Here is a 15037-nt window from a genome sequence, read left to right as displayed (position 1 = left end):
TTGTTGTCCTTTCAGTGGCAAACTTCAATGGTGATACATGGACGTCAAGCGCTGAGAAAACCGAGATCGGAATGGCAGTCGCATAATTAAAATAAAATCGTATTTATGCAGCCGGCGCACACTCGCTGGATAGTTCTATTTCGCGAATTTCAGAATTTCAAAGCGGACGGTCAAGCAGCACGCAAGCTAGCGCTTTGTGAAAACGTGCAGGGAATATGAAAGATAACAAAGTCTGCGCATTCAATTAATTATTACTCCATAATTACGTGCGATAACCGGACTTTTTTAAGTAGTTTTCGTCTTGGCATAAATATAAAAAAATCATTTACAGCTTTACTATGAACATATCTCCAAAATTTTGTCTTTCTGTGCAAACTGGTTGTTCCTTTTCATACAGGAGGGACCTGTACAATGCCCGCACAGAGCGCGGAGAACTTTTGGAAAAACAACGGCAGTCCATACTTTGTCCGCTCCCCACTTCAGTAGAAGAGGGTCCAAGCACACGCACATGCAAGAAAACCAGCTACAACCACTGCCAAGCCCGGTTGCGCTCAACGCATGGCGTATGCTGCCGGAAGGCATCGCCGCAAGCTCGCATGAAGTGACTGTCCGCGCTCAGGGCAACGGACTGCCGGCACCGAGGCAACCATTTGCTGTCTGCGTCCTTGAAATACCCCTCTGTTCCGCCCCCACCACATGCCAGCTTGGGGAAGCCATCCCAGCCGGCGGCGCCAAAGACAAAACTCCGCGGCGCCTGCCCGTCGTCCCCTCCCAAACCGCGTTTAGGGGGAAGCCTGGGGAGTCCGAAGCAAAAGGGGCTGCCGCGCTAAAGCAAACACGGGGCTTCCCCAACTGGCAGAGAAGAAGCTCCCCCCCAGATAAGGCAGTAAACACGCTGCTCTTACTGCCGCCGACAGCAGGAGGTGACGTTTTTTCTTTTTTTTTTTCGCTCTTTCCTGTTTTTCGTGAAGTAGTTAAGGTGCTCGGCCAATTCCGGTAGTGCGCGCTGTTTTTGAAAGATCATAATTACAGGATACCTGAAAAGTAATTTTTATAGCCGCGAATTTCTACATAAGACAGAACAGCCCTGCACTTAGAAACAAGTGGCTGTCAAAAAAGACCTATCAAGCTGCAACGTCACCGAGCACGTTGCATACAGTAAGTACTCGCATATGAGCCAGTGCATCCGCGTTTGCAAGCTGAGCCAAATGAACTTTCGTGCGTGATCCAAACAAGCACATATACAGAAACTATTTCCAGGGGCTGAGCATAAACACAAGATTCGGCTCCGAGATCCGCCTTCGGAGCGCTCGGCACTGACAGCGCGGTCACAAAAAGCACGTGCCCTGCGGCGCTCAAGCCGGTGCGAATCCTGAGGCGTGCTTGTGCTCCACCACTGGATACGACGGGCATGGGACACCCAAGTGGAGCAGCAACTGACCTTCCTGGGCGGCAGCGCCTCGTGCAGGCTGCTCGTGCTCGACGATCGCGAAGACAGCTGCTCGGCGCCTCCGCTGCCGAAGCTCACGCTGCTGTTGAGGCTCAGCGCATCGTTGGCCTGCGGCTTGATGCAGCGGAAAGGAGACAGGGTGGTTGTCGACGTGTGCACGTGCTTGAGCATGGTGCCGTCACGGCGCGGTTATCCTCCACCAGTCCCGCGGCACGGACAAGGCGACAACGCGCGCGCCGTCGACCCACCGAACGCCAGACCTCTCTGCGACTGCCGGCCGGCCGCACGCCGATCGACGCACGCTCGGAGGCCGGCCCACGGAGGTGCCGCGCCGCGGTGTGACGTCGCGGCGCAAACTTTTCCCATTGGCTGAGGAGATGGCGCGTGCCGATGACGTCGAGCGGCGCTCGCCGACGCTTCGCCGGCTCTTGCCAGATGCGCCGGCTCAGCGCGCCGCTCTCACTACTGCCGGGTAGCGCTTCGCACCGACGTTGCGTGTGTTGTCATCGCCGGCGGAGGAGGATGACTCAGGATTGACCGGGAAAACTCCATGGCCCGGCGATGTCTCGATCTACTTCTCGCTTCTGGCTGCGATCGTTACGCGCAGTGCGGAACTCAGCCCCAGCGGAGACTCTCCTAAAGCGACGTTATTAATAGAGCAATCGGTGATATCACCCGAATTTCCCCACAGCGTCGATGTTTTCGTCTTTACATGTACACTTGTCTTTTACGGATGGGCACCGCGTTGCTCATTATAGGCTTGAAGTCCTCACAACAGCATTCTGAAAACGTGTGAGACCCACTCAACCGCCGCTCGCAGGAATTCACTCGCGTTTTTGGCTGGATCATCTGATTCTGATGCGCGGCGTAGACGCATATAATACGAACAAATATTTGGACGTATTTCCTATTGCGTTAAGCGGAGAAAAACACCGACAGCGCTTCCTCATCAGCTAGTAACTCAGAGGCCAGTTACTGTGGCAAATGTCAAGTTAGACCTTTACGATCGTTTCAGCTTTAAGCTAGGAATAAAAAAAAACAAAATCAAAGTCCGAAGACACCAAAACATATGGCTTCTAGTTGACTTCAGCAAGACATACGCTGTAGTGCCCATTGGACACAAGCGTGGATGAATGCTATCTTATATTTGGCTCAAATTTCATACACACTTATTGGTAATACTGCCCGGCAATTACGACTTTTAAACAAAAAATGGAATGACTTCGTTGAATCGAGAAACCGAGTTAACCTGGAGGATATAAGGATTGGGAAAGTGCGCAATATGCCACAACACAAGAAAAGAAAACCATTAGCCAAGATTCCTCAAACTGACGTCCTTTCAACTCATTTAATGTTTTTTTTTTCTCTTTGGTTTATATTCGAGCAATGTAAGATAGTGTCACAAGAACAAAAGAAAATGCCTGCTCACGGCGTTTCGAGGAAACACGAGCGAGGTTCATTGGAGAAGCGTCATCTCTATTGCCGCGAAAAGCAGCAACATGATCCTCCTCGGCAAGACTTCTGCAGGGCTGCTTTGGCAAGCATTGGTTGCGCTGCAAGGAAAAAGTGAGATGAAGTACAACACCCAGCGAGCAGTAGCACATTACTCAATGGCCGCGCATACCATCAACAAATTTTCGTGGGCTCGGTGGTGTCGGCTCCTTGCGCGAATAGTAATACTTTTTCGAAACCAAATCGAGTACTAAATAGCACCTGGTAACGATGGGTCATGGTCCGCAGCGTCCTGTATTACTCCGCTCGCCTATCGCAACAGTACACAAAATCACCTTTTTAATGTTTGACTGTATAAAACAAAAATTTCGTCTCGTCGATAGCTCCTTTTTTAGGTAATAACAAGAATTTTAACAACGAACTACTTTTTGTCTTGGAGGAATTCTGTGTGGCAGTACTGGATGTGGGCGGAGCTTCGCTGCAGTTAAGTTTTATCCGACTATAGCTTCGGTACCGATTCCAATACGAATAGTGTAGCTAAATACCGAATCGAGTACGAATTGAAGCGAATATAATACGAGATTAAGAAATTTGCGGGTATACGGTGGCCGCAGCTGGCGAAGGACAGGGTTAATTGGAGAGACATGGGAGAGGCCTTTGGCCTGCAGTGGGCGTAGTCAGGCTGATGATAATGGTGATAATACCAATCGAATATTTGCGTGATTATTCGCGACTTTGGCAAATCACAGAAAACGAATATTAATGCGAAAGAGCGGAGCGCTAACGGCTGCGCTATATAAGTCATGGATTTAAAGGTATAGCTGTCGAAAGACGCGAAGTCCATCTCCACTAGGGTACACGCAACAAGAAATCACTACACCAACTCTGTAACCGTTATGTCATATTACATTTCGCTACTGATGACGGCAGCGAACAATTTAACTATCCTCAAATCTCGACATGAGAAGGACGAGTGTTTGAGCCATATGGCCTCCTAATATCGAGCATGAAGGCAAAGTTTAAAATATTGAAGACCATATGTATGAGAATTATGAACGCCGTCACATGAATGGAGCGCGTCCAGGCACCGAACCCTCTTTCCATAACAGAATGAACGCGGCGGTACGCGGCATGCTGTGCGGCATCGAAGCGGGCCCTGTTTTTGAAACAGCTGTCGAAAAAAACTATGGCCTACCCTATTTGAAGTTCGCGCCAATTATTCGAAAACTTTTCGAAAACTTGAGAACCTATTTGGTTCGATGATTTTGAACTTATACTATTTGGTTCATTCAACGAATCGATTAGCAGGGTATTCGATTCGCTATTCGAAAATTTCGATCGCATGCCCCAAGTAATTTCTGATTCCCATCTGAGCTTTGCACAGAGCTTTCCTGGAAAGTGTATACACAGTATGCTGTACAGTACGCTGCTGCTGTATGCTGTTTTGTATTTTAGGCATGCTTTCATGCTACTCGGGCTCTCCTGTACAGCATACACAGTATGCTGTACAGGAGAGCCCGACTAGCATGAAAGCATCCCTAAAATACAAAGAAATATTTCTTACACCGTTTAATCGCCTAAAAAATCTACCAGCCAACAAAAGCCTTAACGGATAACGAGCAGCACGAAGCAAATTTAGTATTTTAGGTGCTGTAATTCACTCAAAATCCGTCCCATTCTGAGGCAATAACCAAAAACTTCAAGCAAGCATGGTGGGAATTATAATCTGAACGAAAATTGTATGCTCCTATTAAGTCAGTGAGAGCGTATACACAACAGTTTTCATGAAAAATAGTTTTACGCTGACGCATGACAGACTCCGTTGCCTAGCGAGGCGTAGAACACACAGAAACCAACAGTAGTTTTGCTTGCTCGGAAGTCAGCTTGGGAGCTTCGACTCGATATGAAACGACGGAAAAATTCGGTGACCATGGGAGAGGACATTTACTACGCCAGTATGCGAAATAATAGCGCGTGTCTGGCCATGCACTTCGCTTTTCAGCGATGGAGGCCCGAGTTATGTGTTCGGAGCGATATTCCCGCGCCATGGTTCACTGTCGATGTGGCCTGTATGAATTCGCGATTTGCTTGTGGCGTTTTATTTTTACTGACGCTCTACAGCGTCATTTATATTCCTACTCTCCTTGCGCTCTTTAAATGCTCCACCGATGGTGTGTGAGATTTTATGAGTAAATAAATAGATTCGCAGATAGCCAACACAAAATGGGAACTTACCACGTCAGCAGTAAATGAATCAACAGCGTTCTGACTCGCGGAAGGTAGTGCAATATTATTCCTCTGAATTGTATGGCATGATATGGTATGGTATGGTATGGTATGGTATGGTATGGTTTGGTATGGTATGGTATGGTATGGTATGGTGTGGTGTGGTGTGGTGTGGTGTGGTGTGGTGTGGTATGGTATGGTATGATATGGTATGGTATGGTATGGTATGGTATGGTATGGTATGGTATGGTAGGGTATGGTACGGTATGGCATGGTATGATATATTTCTAATGGGGCCCTTCGTTTTCGTTTTTTTTTTTTGCAGAATAGGGGGTTGGGGAATGGGTGAATACGGGGGTAGGGGTGTTCGGGCCCGGGGTTTAAGAATTGGGCAAAATGAGGTTTTACTCGAGAATGAAAGGCTCTAGGTATATGCCACACCACACAACACCACACCACACCACACCACACCACACCACACCACACCACAGACTGGCTCTTGGTTTATGTCTACTGCTTGGGATTCTTTAAGTGCGATGTCACCGCACAGTACACCGGTGCATGTTTTGCATTTCGTCTCCATCGAAACGCGGCCGCCGCGGTCGAGATTCGATTTCGCGACATGGGATCACCAGCCGAACGCGTAACCACAGAGTCACTGCGTCTGGCAACTCGAAAATGCATGAGTGCCAAAGAACTAAAACCTTCCGAGTGGGAAGCGCTCGCACAGCGACATTTTATCACCCAGTCGTCCGCTAGACATCCCCGAGGTTTTTGTTCCGCCTTGTTCAGTTATTTTCCTCTGCTTTTGTTTTCTTCCGTTACGGTTGCTACAGGCAACAACCGGCGGGAACTTCTAGAGCAGGACATTTTCCGACTTTCGAGTAGCCAAGCAACGAGCACATGCCCTTAGTGCAGTCGCGGAACACAGCTTACTTTCCGATAAGGAACAGGCGCGTCCTCATGCCGCCTCCTGAAACCCGACCGGCCGTAAGGGCACGAAACCGCGCGCCGGCTCCTCTGAGCGGCCGACCCGAGTTCGGTGGGGCGGGTTCTCTGTGCGTTTGTCCAGCGCCCAGACTCCCGCAGGGGCATTCCGGGAAGCGGGCACTCCCCCGGGCTGCCCCCTTGACGACGCCCGATGTGCTGCCGAACACAGGGGGGGGACCGAGTTACGGTTCCGCGAAAAGATTTACGCTGCTCCCCTGTACAAGCTGCACAATGCGACCCGTAAGTGAACAGCTCTGCGAGACTTCCCTTAACTGTACCAGGCAGTGGTAGGAAGAGAAACGGCGCGCAGATACACCCGCTGCTTTGCAGTCTCCGAAGCGCGGAGGGAGCAGGTTGTGCCGACCTTCTGCAGTGGCGCCATTATGGCGGTACTGCGCAGGAGAGACTCGCAGTTTTAACAAGCGTTGGAATCTCTTCAAAGAGATTGTTTTCTTTAGTACTTCTAACTTATGCGCACCCTGATGTTAAGAACGTTGCAGGAATCCCGTCTGTAAATGTTTCAGTTTCAGTGTAATAGAGGACATTACTGTACCCCGGCTATAGATAATGTGATCCGGAAAGATCGATTTTGCCCTATATTTGGCTGCCGCCCCGGTTAGAGAAAAATTAGAGGTGGGGGTGTGCACGGGAGTGTGGCCATCGCTTTCGCTGTAGAGTCAGCATTTTAATTCCATGCCCCAGGCTGACATCGAGATCAGCGAATCCGGAATACACAACCGCACCAAGATGAGGAACAAATGACCTTTCCACAACGATTGGTTTTTTTCATCTCAAAAGTCAACTGCGGAAACAATTCGTTGCCGTAAATATCGTTTTAGTTGACTGTCGGGCATGTCGAGTGCCTGTTTTCTCTGTGTGTTTCGGTTCTGGTGAAATATGATTTAGCAGAAAGAGAGCTGGAGGTCATAACGAACTGCAACCGCTTTTTATATTGTTGAAATGATGGCGAGTGTTTAGCGCTGTCTGAGGAGGCGTCAGTTTAAAATACCGCAGGGTGATTTTCATAATTAAGCTCGTAAAACACACCAGTCCACTGAAGCACCCTCGACGATCTGAAAATAAAGCTCTCCTTGTAAGTTATAAGTGAGCACGTGCCGTTAAGCAATCTATAATGCAAAGAATGCGCTTGACTCTCGAAGTTCTAAGCATTTCCAACGTCGGGGGAAGGTTTAATTTGCGACGTTAAAGGGACGCCGAGGCCCACTCCATCCAATTATTGTTCGCAGTAAGAATTGTTCGTCTGGCTGTTTCTGGTTATGCTGACGTTTGTCCAGCAGCAAAAGATGCATTCATCAGCGAGAAAGTTGCGTCCAAAAGTCTTCGCTCCACTCGATTCAAACTCGTGACGTCCTTACCGAAAATGGCGGGTTGCGGCCGTTTTGAAGCGAATGGCAGCGTGGCATATCCTCTGAAGTACGCGCAAAAAAAAAAAAAAAAAAATCAGCGTCGACGTGCGCATTTTACTTGTGAATTCGGCCACTTAGTGGCGACACCTGTACATCGTTTATTGGTCGTTTCTAGCTTATAAAAGATCAGTCCTTGGTGAGAGGGATCTCTTTGTAAAACGCGGTACCGTATCGCTAAACGAAAACTCCTATGTGTTCATACAGTTCCTTTAACGGCAGCGTTCTCAGGCAACATCGTACTTAATTTGCCAGTGCCAGCTGCACATTTCGGAGTTGGCATGTGCCACGGTGCCCGAATACAAGAACACCTTCGGAAGACTCGCAGCGAGTTCTTCCCCATCCTGCTCCGTCGAATTAAGAGTTACCGTCGACAATAAATATTTTTATTCCCTTGCCGTGCTTCACTGCTATTTCGCTACCTTGTCCTTTTTGGTAACACTGCAATCAACGCTGCTATCAGTATGCTTCCTCCTCAGATAATACGCAAACACCCCAAACTGTGAGGTATATGAATAAATAGTTTGAAAAACGGAACCTGGAAATGCAAACAAGAACCCAAGAAGAACAGATATGCAGACTGCGGCCGATGATGAAAGTTCAATAAATGGCGTTGTTGCGTCCCACTGACGACGTGCGATGAGCGCTTGTCTCGGGAAAGTACTGCACCGTGCCGCTATTTATCTTCCGCCAGCCAAAATTCTTAGCTTTGGTATCACTGAAACTTTCTTATTAGTTCGCCCACTGTATTGTGTTATTTAAACGAGTTTTCAAGAATGAGGTTAAAGGAACGAAAGCGAGTACACTTCCCCCACAAATGCGTGTTTATCACTGCCGAACATGAAACGCAGCGCTGTCAGCTGTTACAGCTTCCTCCCTCCATTACCCATGACACTCTTTGGCCAACCTTCCTTTGCACCGTTAAAATGAAATCATCACGGCCCCCATAATCGTCATCATCCCTTCCGTTATGCCTCACTGGCGCACCCCGTTTCCACTTCGGCTTTTATCCGTCTGAATCGCCGTTGTGGCCGTCGGCTAGTTAACGGCACCACCACGATGCATTACGCCGTGGAGGCTGATCTTTATCAGTGCAGTAAGTGCGACAAGCTGGACAGGTCGTTTTTGGCTGGTACAATGCGTAGTACAAACACAAACGCACACGGACGACACAGATGCTACAAGCACACACAACAGAGAAGAGGAAAACATAGGGCTCTCCGAACAAGACATCACTGCAGTAAAGCTAACAGGCTGGGATCGTCGTGGGATCGTCTTGGGATGTGCATAGTTTCTCTTCCCGGCGCCGGTCGTTGTCCCATAGTTCTTCTTCGCTAGTGTCCTCAGCCCCAGTTCGTCACCGAGATGCTTCTCCTTCTACGCATCCGACCGGCAGCGATGCGCACTTCCTGACTTCGCAGAGTGCCCGGGCCCTCCTCTAGCTCTGCTCGCTTTATTCGGTCAGACAATGGCGGTGTCCAGGTTCGCCCTTCGTCGAAAGCACCATTTGAACTCGGCATCGTGTACTCTTAAGCCGGCGCGGCAGCCAAGGTCTCTGCCTTTTCTTCGCTCGTCACAGGCGATGGAAAGGACAACTACAGGCCGGGCTCAGACACGACGAGTGTTACGCTGTCACGGGGCAGGCTTTAAACGGCCCAGATTGTTCGGGCTGACCTTAAAGTGTGACCAGCCGTCGGTACGGAAAAGTGCGCAGTAGGGCACGTGCCCAGCGCGGAAGAGACCGAAACTTCAGTCCGAAACACTTCGTTTATACGTCTTCACAGAGGTCAGTGGCGATGATTACTTCAGCGACAGTTCCGAACAAAACTTGTCAGACCAAGCACAAGTTGTGCTCTGCCTGCAATGTGAGCAACGCACCCTGCATTGCCAGCAGTGTTCATTCTATATTTTCTGTTCTTGAGGGATGGAACAGGGTGTCTCTAAGTCTTCTTTCCGTTTAGAAGCGTTTCCTATAGAATTTAACAGTTGCTGTGTTCGTATTTTCCCTTACACTTCCTTATCTTTCTTTCATTAACCGTGGCCTCCGTAGTCACCGCGTGTATGATGCCGCCTTTGCAAGGGCGTCCGCAGAATTTTTTGCAGGGGGGGGGAGCCCCATTGGTTGTTGGCGCCAGAGGGGGGGTATGTTCGTAGCAAAAAGGCACTATTTGCGGAGTAAATTTATTTATTTATATATAAATAAAATAAATAAGTAAAATACACACATGAAAGAAAAATTACAAACAGCAAATTAAAGCGTGGCTAGGAGAGATACATTGGAGTTTATCAACGAAGAAACAATTAAAATTAATAAAAAATGCCAAAAGATACTATCACTTCGTGGAGAAGTCTTGCTGCATACGGGTTCTCGACTCACCCGGATTGATGACCAGCACACAGCACAATATGTTCACAAACACGCAACAACAGTCACTCAGTCAGTCTTCCTTGAACAGCAACTGTAGACGCCTCGGATTTTTCTGGGCGAATTGCGTGATGACACGGGTGATAAATTCATTTCTGTGCTTCATTACACGCTCTCGGTGCAAACTCATCATAAAAAGGCCGTCCAGTCTATCGTTTGTCATCGTTGAGCGTAGCCACGTTTTCACTCTCCTCATTGTACTGAATGAGCGTTCGACCGTACAGGTAGTAACTGGCAAAGCCAGAGCCACCTCAATGGCTTTTGCAACACCAGGGAAGAATGTCTTGGCGTGATGTAGAAGCTCGCAGTAAGTTATTTCTGACGGGTCCCCAGTTTTGTTGCATCACATCTCGTACCAAGAGATGGCCTCTTCCTTGAAGTTGTCGATGCCGTAAAAGCACTGGAGTTCTTCGGCGAGAACAGCGAACTCAACACGGCTCAAGTGCTTCATTTTTTATGGATGCAGCTGGAGAAGTTTGTAGCTCCTCTCATTTCTTTCAGAAAAGCGACGAGCTAAAGAAGCAGTGAGGGAGTCCAAGTATGGCACATATAATGCCACACGGTAGTATTCCTCCGGCGACTGAATCCCGTAGTTGTCGCGGTGGGCCTGACGAGAGACTTGTCTTGGTACAGATATCACCACATTTAAGTGATTGGCTGCCTCCCTTGCTGCATTCATGATGTTAGAGAACTCCTCTACAGCGTTTGTCCGGTGGCCGCGAAACAGACGTTGCAGCTCAGTGATGTGGTCATGCACAGAATGAAAGTCCATGGATACACCTTGCAGAACGCTCGTAACTGGTTCGAGCGGAGCGCTGTACTTCGCTACAATATGCAAGCAGACGATGAAAGATGAGCTTGTTGTTGCGCAGTAGAGGATGTGAGCTCGTTGTCTAGTTGCAGCGTTCCAGCATGATTCCGTGGACGCGAGCTCCTCGAGTGCTTCGACTATGGCCACGTAATGCTGAGAGAAGATCCTAATAGACTTGTATTTTCCAGACCATCTTGTCTCACACAGCATCGGAATGTTGGGCACCAATTTTCTCCGGAGCAAGTTTATGGTTTGTTTGATTATCCCAATTGTGTTTCGAATTTCAGAGGCGTCGTTCAAATCGTTGATGACGAGATTTAGTTTGTGACTTGCACAGTGGAAAAATATTGCCTTCGGGAACTGTTTCTGTATAATTTTGTTCACTCCAGCTTCTTTTCCAGCCATTGTAGAGCATCCATTGTACCCCTGTCCAACGAGGTTCGAAAGAATCAGCCTGGCATTCGTCAAAAGCTTCAAGATTGCCGCGGCGATCCAAGCGGAGTTTAATTGCTCCAGCTCTACAAATCCCAAAAACTGCTCTCGAACGCACACTTCGGCTCCCGCCTTGTCAATAAAGCGAACGCCTATAGACATCTGCTCTTTTCCTGGAATATCTGCAGTTTCGTCAGCAAGAACGGAAAAAGCAAACGCTTTGTTAGCTTCGGTAACTATCTGCTCTTTCAGGATGTCGCCACAGATTGTGATGATCTCGTTCTGGACGCGGACAGAAGTGTACTTGGCATTGCCAGCAGAAGAAGCGAAGTGCTCCTGAAGTAGAGTATCTCCAGCTTCTACACGAAAGTCAAGCAGATCATTGAAGACTCCACTATCGGACTGCTTGCCGCGAATTGGCAAGTCATGCGTCGCGCAAAAGACAATGGTGGAAACTATTGGAAATAGTTTCTCACGGTTCCTTTCAACTTGCGCGTGGAGTGCTCTGTTCAGCTGCTCTACAACGGGTAGCTGCTTGCCTTTCATCACATCCATAAAGTTCTGTGAGGCCGTCATTGCCTCCTGGTGCCATTGGGATTTTGCGTGGTCCCTGCACGCCTCGTGCATTTTTCTGTAGTTACTGAAAGCGCGCACGATAAAACTACCTTGAGTGTCCCGGTGAACACGCGGAGGAAAAATGACGCAAAAACGACAAAAGGCGCCTTTCGCTGTCGCTGAGTACGCAAGCCAGGGGGCGTAATCTCCCAGCCATTGGTGTCGAAAAGACCTCTTTCCAGGTGTTACATCCTTCTTAAAATCGTATGTAGCATTTGGCGACCATGGCTTAGTAAGAAGACGTAACTTCAAAAAGTCCGGTATGCCAGTGAGTTTAGCTTTGCCTAGAAACTCTTCTAAGTCATATTCTTGAGGCAAGTTATTTGTTTTCTTGCTGTTGTCTCCGGACTTCGATCCCAAGCAAGGAGAAAGGGAATCGTCTCGGCTTACTGCGTGACTGGAGCTCGCTGGTGGAGTTCCTTCCATGGAGTCGACGACGTCGGCTACTGTCCGGTGATGAAAGGTTGCATCGCTCTGGTCAAATCCGGACTTCAATCCCAAGAAAGGAGAAATGGAATCATCTCGGCCTGCTGCATCACCTGAACTCACTATTGACAGTGTCCTTTCCATGGAGTCTACGACATCAGCTACTGTCCGGTGATGAAAGCTTGCATCACTCTGTTCAAATGCTACACCTTTGTCACAATCTGCAGGGGCGCAGTTGGATAACGCTTCCTCAGACAACCGCTGACGCTTGAAGAAAGCGTCGAATGTCCATCATTCGGGACCGCGCGAGACAAAGCTGGCTATGGAGTTCCTCGGGGTTGGTAGTGTTAAAAAAATATATACACATTGATTGGAAAAACGGTTGAATGCGTACGTTGAAAACAAAAGATGACTATATATACAACGAAAACTTATTTACAAGCTAAATGCACGCTCGCAGCTTCATACACCTCGCTCCATCTTGCTCGCGCATCTGCACAGTCGAGTATTTGCACACACACTACTCGCCGCTCTTCGTTTTCTCGTCCGCTGTCTTGGTTGTTCTCAGCTTCGTTGACAACCGGCCACTAAAAACACCGAAGACACCCGAGGGGAAGGGACACTCGCCACTCCGGTCGGAAAATTTGTTTTGTGTGTTCTTAAGGGGTTCACAGCCCCAAAACGATTCAGGCTATGAGGGACGGAGTAGTACAGAGTTCCGGATAATGTCGACCACCTGGGTCTCTTTACCGCGCACTGACATCGCACAGTACATGGGCGCTGTTGTGATTTGAGGCCCAGCCAGAGGTGACAGGCGAGCCAGGCAGGCGCCATGGGGTGCGTTGACCAAAGGCGCTGGTTTTCGGAGAAGACGCAAGGAACGCTGGTGTGGGGGCGCCTCTGGAGACTGCGTCGCCGTGAACAAAAGCAGCTAATCCCCTTTGCCGAAGATTCTGAAAGCGGCGCTTCTACCGAACTGCGCTCTCCCGTGGATCTGAGGAGACAGCGAGCGGCGGCGGCGCCAACTTATCGCCCGCTTGCCCCTGAGAAGCCCGACAAAGCGGAGGTGGACAGGGCTGATTTGTCCTTCCCTCCTGAAGAGTTCATCGGGGGCCGGGGTGTGCACTGTCTGCCTCCGTGTCGCTATCTCTCTAGAGATCAAAGAAACAGGCACCCTTCTCAAACGGCTCGAAACACATACTCGCCGGTGCCGCTGTATGTCTGTAACAGGTCGCCCTTCAGCAAAGCTAACGATGTCGTGGTTTGAAAACGGCGGAACGACGCGTGCCCGGACGCGGCACTTCGCAGATGTGACCCAAAGCGTAAAAGCGGGGCTGCTTTTACTTTTTTGGCTGAGCTCACCGCCACCCCTGGCGTGCGGCCATCACTCACGGTTCGAGGGAGTGATTTTCCAGGGGGTGCAGCCACCCCCCCTTCCCCCCCTTCCGGACGCCCATGCGCCTTTGTTTGCTCTTCGTTGCGCACGCGTCGCAGTGCGTGGCCCGGCAGGATTCCTCGACTTTAGTCTATATTCGGCGGTCCGCGGTTTCACTGAAAACTGCCGAAAAGCTGCGCTTCACATCCTTTTGAGTATGCACACCTTTCCGACCGGGGCGCCGCCATACAGCTCGCTGGACTGCTTTTTGCACCTGGCGCTTTACTAACACCATCGCGCCTGCGGCAGATGCGCGCAGTGGCTTAGCTAACAGTATGACGACGCCCAAAGAGCGCTTGGTAGCAACTGGAGAGAAAAAAAAATAAGTGTTTCAGGCAAACTTCGCAGACCAAAGCTCGTGTTCTGGCTGAAGAAATATTAATGTAACCATTCACAATGCATTTCATCATTTCAGGCTCGGTATACAGCCTACTTCCAACCAAACCCGTTCCGTTGCCCTCTTTATTCCATTCATTCAGTCAGCGTCCAGTTTCACCACGATGTACTTTACGGCTCCATCAGTCTCTCGTTGCCTTTTTTGTTCGTGTTGACAACATATTTCTGAGAACTCAGTGGAGCGACCCCCGTTTTTGTAACTCGCTCAGACTTGGGTCGTCAGCGGTGGACAGCAGAGTCGTCAAGGAATATGTGGTTATATGTCACTTGCCGGACTGGTTGTACTCTGCACGATCAGCAGCTACTTAACTGCACTTTGTGACAGAGAACAAAGCTGACTGGATGTTATTTACCATGCTGAAAACTTGTTTGAATTCATATATAATGCGCTGAAGCGTCAAGATTCACTACGTTTTGAAAGCGTACCTTGGCTTAAAGATACCGCCAACGTGTTGAAGGGTGTCGGTAGCAGTTCGTTGTTCGTCCATTCGTCCCAGCTTGGTCCTTTCAGTTGGATGTTCCCTCAGCTTCCTGACTAGGCTCCTCGTTTCCAGTTTCTGGCACAAAATAAAAAGATAAAGTGGTCGAGTTATAATTGACTGTCGCAATAAGGTTGTCCCAAAACAAGAAGAAAACTTCGCCATTAAGGAACGTATACAATATACACAATCGCAGTCGGGCGCTGTTCGAAACTGCATTTGGAATCTTGGCCGTAGTTCGCTCGTTATGTAAGAATAACACTCTCTTTCTTTTCTTTTATTTTCGCACGGCGAGAAACACAACTGTGATTACACTGCTCAAGTTTTCTCTGAACCAGAAAAAAGAGGATAAAAGTGGTTGCCTTTCATCGCCCGCTCGAAAACAGCCGCGACAGTGTTCTCCATATGCTGTGAAATGAATCATTTCGGCGTGGGTCATCTGCAGCTGCTCTGCCTTCTACTGAGCCGGCCGTGAG

The 15037-nt window shown here is 49.0% G+C and overlaps 1 protein-coding gene across 2 annotated transcripts in view; it reads right to left on the bottom strand.

Moving 5' to 3' along the window:
* The window catches only part of rau (RA domain-containing protein rau), a 76024-nt gene extending 74281 nt beyond the window's left edge, over window positions 1-1743 (bottom strand). For both annotated transcript variants that reach the window (XM_089579125.1, XM_089579126.1), the window contains exon 1: window positions 1442-1743. In XM_089579125.1, the coding sequence (XP_089435251.1) occupies window positions 1442-1621 (180 nt within the window). In that variant the 5' untranslated portion in view covers window positions 1622-1743. The remainder of the gene's footprint in view (window positions 1-1441) is intronic.
* Between the last annotated feature and the right edge of the window lie 13294 nt (window positions 1744-15037).

Source organism: Amblyomma mixtum, chromosome 3 (genome assembly GCF_055824585.1).
Source record: "Amblyomma mixtum isolate Tamu chromosome 3, ASM5582458v1, whole genome shotgun sequence".
In the NCBI taxonomy this organism is placed as follows: domain Eukaryota; kingdom Metazoa; phylum Arthropoda; class Arachnida; order Ixodida; family Ixodidae; genus Amblyomma; species Amblyomma mixtum.
Note: the sequence above shows the minus strand (reverse complement) of the source record. Positions and strands in the feature narration are given on the sequence as shown.